This window comes from Eurypyga helias, unplaced genomic scaffold, assembly GCF_000690775.1.
Source record: "Eurypyga helias isolate BGI_N326 unplaced genomic scaffold, ASM69077v1 scaffold16383, whole genome shotgun sequence".
NCBI lineage: Eukaryota > Metazoa > Chordata > Aves > Eurypygiformes > Eurypygidae > Eurypyga > Eurypyga helias.
In genome coordinates, this window is record NW_010243233.1 from 1 (window position 1) to 6,632 (window position 6,632).

The window sequence follows — 6,632 nt, forward strand, 5'->3', positions numbered from 1 at the left end:
TTTAAATATATGTTTATTTTTATTAGAATCCTTATAATAATTTCTGTCCAGCTTTAACACACCTACAACATTTTCAATCTCTCCTGGAATGTCATATTCCTCTTCATCGTCAGCTTCAATGGCAGCAACTGTTATCATCTGAGTCTGCACAACTGAACCCTGAGCTTGCAGATTGGCAGCCAGAGACCGACAGCCACGCTGGTATCTGCACCAGAGACAAGAGAGAGTTAATTTATTTTTCTGATTTAAGTTCCAATAGGCACACATTGTCATAAAGCCTGCTCGTCAAGTTACTACACCTCCCAGTGTAGAGCTCTCCAGTTATTTAGTGGTTGCTTTAAAGGAAAAAGTATCCCATTCTCCTTCCTCCTGGCCCAGTTGTCTCTTTTCCAAGGTGAGAAGACCTAGACTATTTAAATGGTTCCTTTTCATTATCTCTTCCTTTCCTGTTTCAGTATAACCTACTTTCCACTGCTGACAATAAAGAGAGGCAAAATTCCCATGGCCTAAAAACCCCTCCAAAACCTAAAAAACAATAATAAAATCAACTTATTAAAAACTGTTTTTTAAATGTTAAAGCCAGCTCAGTACTTTCTGCCCAAGCTGTACTCAGATATTTAGCCTGTGGTGTAGATACATTCTTACAAAAGATATTTTACATGCTAAACTGACTTTTGCCACTGGGCAAGGTACACTCTCCACCTACAAAGAATTTTCTATGCCTCAGGACGTTCTCAAAAGTAGGTACAAGAAATACAATAAAAATAGTCACCAAGAGAGTCTGCAATTTTAAAATATCAGTGCGAGAAATCTAGAAAAGAGTTTGCCCTCTGGCAATAAGTAAAACCAGACACCAAAACCTGACTAATATGCAAAACGAAAGCGGGATTGCAAACCACTTTTCCCCTGTGAACCTTCTATCGAATCAGGGTAGAACTATGTAATGGAAAAAGTTATGTTCACTCTTACAAAATTGTACTAAATCAAGTTCAGGAACAAAGGTCACCATCTTCCCATCTTTACCAAGTTGTGCATTATATACGAACAAGCTTCTGCTTGTGTAATGCACAAAAAGTCAAAAGATTTGGTTTGTCACAGCTCTAGTTTACTACACCAAAACTGGAAAAAAAAAACCCTACAGGATACTAAACACAGCAGCAGAAATCTACTTTTCCAAATAGTGCAGATGAAGAAAGTGTTCATTGCCAAATAACATGGGGAACTCTTGCTTTCTCTCTTGAGGGAGGGGAGGAGGACAGGAGGCTAGTACTCAAATGCATGGATTTAGATATTTAAGTTTTTTGAGTGCTTTTAGGATTTTTTTTTAAGGGTTTCAACTTTAAACTAACCTCCATTTTGCCACCTTCGGTTTCACAAACGTCAGACCAAGTCGTTGAACAAGTTTCATCCCTAGCTTGCGAAGAACCATCTGATTACTTTCTGACAGCTTGCAGTTATCAAGACACTCAAGTACAGTAGCAGCTGTAAAAGAAAATAAGCACACTAGAAAATCTGCTTTTAAAAAAATCTCAGTAGGAAAATTTTTTAAAGTTTTGAAAGTTCTTTAGAAGATTTAGATTTTTAAAAGTATTACTGAAATGCAAATGTCTTATTACCTACTTTACAGTGGCTTTGACACTGGTCAAACAGTGGTAATATCCTTCCCCTACTGAACAGGAAGGATTGCTTTAAGGATTGCTTTTGACTTTGAAAATTAGAATGAATCCAGAATCTATTAGTATTTATGCCTCTAATTCTCACTGGAACTAACAGATGCAAGTATCTTTCGGGGTCTAAGAATTTTCAGTAGTCTAACAGAACCAGAAGTCAGAAAATATAATCCATTTCCTCTGCAGCCCGTTTCTGCAAACTAAGAAAGTGTTCCCTTTTCTCGTTTAGTACACTCAGGCAGCACCAACTTAACTCCTCTGGCACAGCAATTTTTATGACTATGAATGTCCATAAACATTCAGACATGAGAAATACTGTGTATGTATAAACAAATCAGCAACAAAACCTTTCATTTGGGCACATCAAAGGTAACGAAGTTATTTGTCCAGCAAAGTAAAAAAAAAAAAACACCACACCACAGACGAAAGGAGAATCTTGGATTAACGAGTATAAAGGCCCAGGATCCAAAATTTGCACAAGGAACACATTCTTGTTACAAATAAAATAGTCTTCTTGCATTTTCAGCCTGAATCAATTAATGATTGTTTTCAAGGTTGATCATGAGTTAAAAGAGACTGACAACCTGGGCTCTGAAGGACCCATCATTCTTGCCACGAGCACAGCAAATACGGAATCATCTGGCAAAATACTCTGCAAGCTCTGACTTCAGTCTCATATCAGGGTTTGCAAAACACTAAAACAATCATTTCAAAGTCTGGGAAATTGCAGGACATGTGACATAAAAAAAAAATCTTCTCCGTTTCTAGAAAGGGTCATGACTTATCTTGACATACTAAAATATCAATAAAATAATACACAAGGACAAAAAGGTAAAGCCAGTAATGACAATTATTTTGATACCTTCCAGTAACCTGGATTTTTGTGCAGTTGTAAAAGCTAGAGAGACTAATGGTTTAGGAGGAAGAGACTGCAGAAACATCAATATTCAAAGACTGAAAAAAATTAAGAATACATAAATACAAGCCTCTTCCACGTTTGGCCAACTCTTGAATCACTAAAATATCTGCAGACCTATGCCAACGGCTTCAGGACTAGTGCTTACTTTTACATCAAGTTCTATACTGCAGAAGATTTCAAACAGCATCTTCCTTTGGCATTTGTTTATTTTTTCCTATTTGATCCTCAGATCTGTTATAACCTGTAATAATGAAAAATCTCTTACATTTTTTGACTCTCTCAGTTTCTTATCCGCACCTCTTTCTCTCTGAATATTTGCTTCTTAGTTTAAGTGCTCTCTCTCTTCTGTGGTAAATTTATTTACTGGTATGCCCCTGACTTCTCTGTTATTACCAGATTTGTAACCACTTAATATTCTTTCTATATGCCACAGGCCAAAACATCTAATTTTACCAGCAAGGTTAATGCTGTGAGCCAAATTATCTTCTTTTCATATCAATTATGACTATTTTGTTGTACAGTTGTACATTTTCAATTACATAATTTTGTGTTATACCATATTTTACCCAGACTGTTTATTATCCCGCTTACCTGTCACTCTTACTACTCTTTAAGCTTCCACAGTGCTGCCTGATATTGCTACACAGTGACATTCCTCAGTATTTTCTGTTTGTTCCTGACCAGCTGCTGTACAGCACATGTCATCCCATTCTCTTTGCCTTCCCTATCTTATCTCCATCTTTACCCATATCTCAGGCATTTTGTAAGGAAGCATCTGCATCTCAGTCTTAGTACCTGGGAGAATGAAACGGTTCCCAGCACTAGATCTACAAAGTTTCTCCCCAGAAATCAAAACAATTCCATTAAGTGAAATCATAAACATTCTTTACATCATTGCTTAATCCCTGTGAATAGCACAAACCACATTTCTGGTGCTTTGACAAGCTCCACAAAACTGACAAGGCCTTTTGTAGTGTTGTACAGCTGGCCATCACCTTTCCCTGCCTCTCTCTACCACTTTCATAAAAACCAAGCTAGTATTTTCCAGTCAGTTGCAACCATATTCCAGGATTCACCATGAGATGCACATAATTCCAACATGCAGCTACACTGTCCAGAAACCTCTGTGCTCTCCTCTCAGGTACCTGTCTATCCCTAATTACATCCATTATAATCTCTTTTCACTAAGAACTGTATCTCATTCCAACAGTATCACCACGTGATTCCAGCAGGGTCCTGTACACAGCAAGTTCTTTAATCCTGTGCTTATCTTAAAACTTGAAGGTTTCTCTGCAAAATTTCCAGCAGTAATATGTATAAAACCAGTATGTGTACTAATGAATTCTTAAGAATATCTTCCACTTCTTACAGTTTATATGTTCTGTCTTCAGCTCCTGTATTATAGCAATGGCCAGTGTCATCACCTGCCAAATTCTGTGATGCCTTGTTCCAACACAACTTTCCCCAGTGGCATCTGCTCCTCCCCACCTCTGTCACCTCTTCTTTTTTTCCCCTCATTCTGCATGCTTTGCTACTTCCCTGTTGATTTCACTCTTCACAGCGTCCCTTGTTACCAATCATTCTCTCTTCCTTTTTATTGGAATGGCTTTAAAAACAGAAATGAGGATATTACAAACTTACCGTATGGTAAACAATCTTCTCTTTTGCCATGTTTAAATAACTGTGCCTACAATTAAAGCAGGGAAAACAGACATGAGAATATAGAGATTCTAAAGCACAATCTCTAAAGCATGTAGTTCTAAAATACTTTTTAATAATTGCAATAATCTGTAGTGTTTACTAATTTAAATAGCATAAAAGGAAAATAGTCTCAGGGTGCAGTTTTACTTCTTTGTAAGTCAATGCGAGTCAAGGAAACTGTAGCCCAGCCCTGGCCTCCCACCCATACAATCATGCAGGCAACCAGCTCAGAGAGCTGAGTTGGTCAAAAAACATTCAAGAGAGAATGAAAAGAAGGAAAAAAAAATAAGAGAGAGAGAGGAAAAAAAAGCCACTAGTTTTCAGCCAGCTCAGGTCTGTGAACCATCCAGCTCAGTGCCTGGTCATTCCAGTCCAATGCAAGTGCCACCACAGCACCCATTATCGCCAACAGCTCGTCTTGCTTTAAACCTCTGAAGCGTGAAGCTGAATTTGCAGAACATGAATAAAGGCAGAAGAACTAGTGGAACTCAATATCCTGTCTGGGATTCCCTAACACTGAATGTCTCCAAACGGGACAAGCCTCCCTCGTGATTAGATGCCCCAGCACACACCAACACTTTGGTCACTGCTCAGCAGCGGGACAGGTGGGTACCTGTGCGGGAGCTTGGTTATTGGTACCAACGACACAGCCAGATGCAGTACAGGCTGAACTGCTGAGTGCTGCACCCTGTTTCTCCAGTGGCTTTTGAGAACTTCAGGTTAAACTAAATGAAACCACCCACAGAAATCTCTGACTGCCAGCTTGCTACAAATATACCACCAACAGGCCAATTTTTCCTGTGCTGAGGGATTTAAAGAAGCAAAGAGCTTCCAAAATAATTTTATATAGAATTAAATATCCCGGTAAGATTAAGCCCGGGCAGTACAGTGAGGCAAATGGACTGTAAACACCTGACAAAAACATGTTACACACTGAAAGTCTCCTCAGTTCACTCAGTACGCATCAAAACCACTGTGTTCAGTCACTTATTCTCCCTTGCTTTGTCATTCACCAGAAGAAAAATCTTTCTCAATAAATATGCCTAGGAGTTAAACAAGAACAGACTTACCTTAAAAATATGTACTTTCTCACACATACCAAACACACACATGCCTCCCGTACTGCAGGTGTGGTTAAGAGCAACAAAGGCAATAAAAACACCTCCAGGCTATGTACCCATTCTATTTTGTTTTGTTACTAAATTGCATTTTAGGATCCTAAATTAGCACTTCTGATCGGCTTTACTACAAGCTATATAGGGAAATTTGATAATATATTGAATTATTTAAGATTTTTAATGCTTTTGCAAGCAACTTGGCAATCCTAAGGCATCCTTTAGAAACTACGTTTACAAAGCAGGATTGCTGCAGAAGTACTTCAGGCCCAGAAGAACAGCTAACAGAAATAACTACCGACACAGATGGGATAAATATAGCATAGCTTTCACCAATATACCGTATCAGTACCCCACACACACACGTTTCCCACTAACATACAACAAAGCTCTGCTTGTATTAAAAAGCCTAAAGAAAAGATGAGCGAAGACCTTCAAATCTTTCCTATAATTAACAAATTTAGAGTGCCTCTAAAATTTTTCTATCTCTTTGCTCATTTCTTCATCACTTTGTTCCAGTGTTCTGCTTTGAAAACCTATCAGCTGGTTTCTTCACGAGGTCAGCCCACTGGGAGGGGATGCGAGGAGACACTGCAGCATTTCTCGTCACAGTAACTTCTCCTTCCTGTACAAAAGCCCCCTTAAGAGCAAATCTTGGGTTTAAGGCACACACAGGTCACCTCCAAATTATCAGGATTATACTGAAGAGTATTCAATCAAAACACAGTCTAATTCCTGAAGCAGTGATAATGTAGAAAACCAGCTTTTTAACATAGCCTTGGGAATGCTGGACAAATGCATTTGGATGTCTACGCTCACACTGCGCAGCTTTCTAGGAGCTCCTGCAAAGATGGAACAGAATCCTCAAAACACCTATGCATTTTCAGTCTTACATAGTTCCTAAATTCTGGCACCTTTCTACAAGTTTCTCTGCGAATTTTCACATCCTTAAGGCCAACTCTGATTCAGCTCTGACTCCTCAGGAGAACCATAACTAGAAGGTACCACCCCTAACGAGATGTGGGAAGAAATTAACCCACACACAAGCAGGAACTGAGAAAACTCTTCAAATACTGTACAGGACATTTTTTAATGCTTTTCTAAGAGAAGTGAGAAAGCAGCCTCACACACCTATGAATCAATTTAGAACAGTGAACTTGGCAGATTCCATTTCACAACCATTTCTATTATTTTCTGAACGAAGAAAGTAAACGTACCTTGTTTCCC

The 6,632-nt window shown here is 38.7% G+C and overlaps 1 protein-coding gene across 1 annotated transcript in view; it reads right to left on the minus strand.

The window, feature by feature from the left end:
• Positions 1-66: 66 nt before the first annotated feature.
• LOC104507905 (tubulin-specific chaperone D-like) overlaps positions 67-6,632 on the minus strand; it is a gene marked incomplete at its 3' end in the record, with an annotated part of 25,053 nt that continues 18,487 nt past the window's right edge. Inside the window, exons 8-10 of the mRNA XM_010149341.1 lie at positions 4,231-4,276; positions 1,350-1,482; positions 67-205 (exon numbers count right to left, since the gene is read on the minus strand). Of these exons, the coding sequence (XP_010147643.1) occupies positions 67-205; positions 1,350-1,482; positions 4,231-4,276 (318 nt within the window). The remainder of the gene's footprint in view (positions 206-1,349; positions 1,483-4,230; positions 4,277-6,632) is intronic.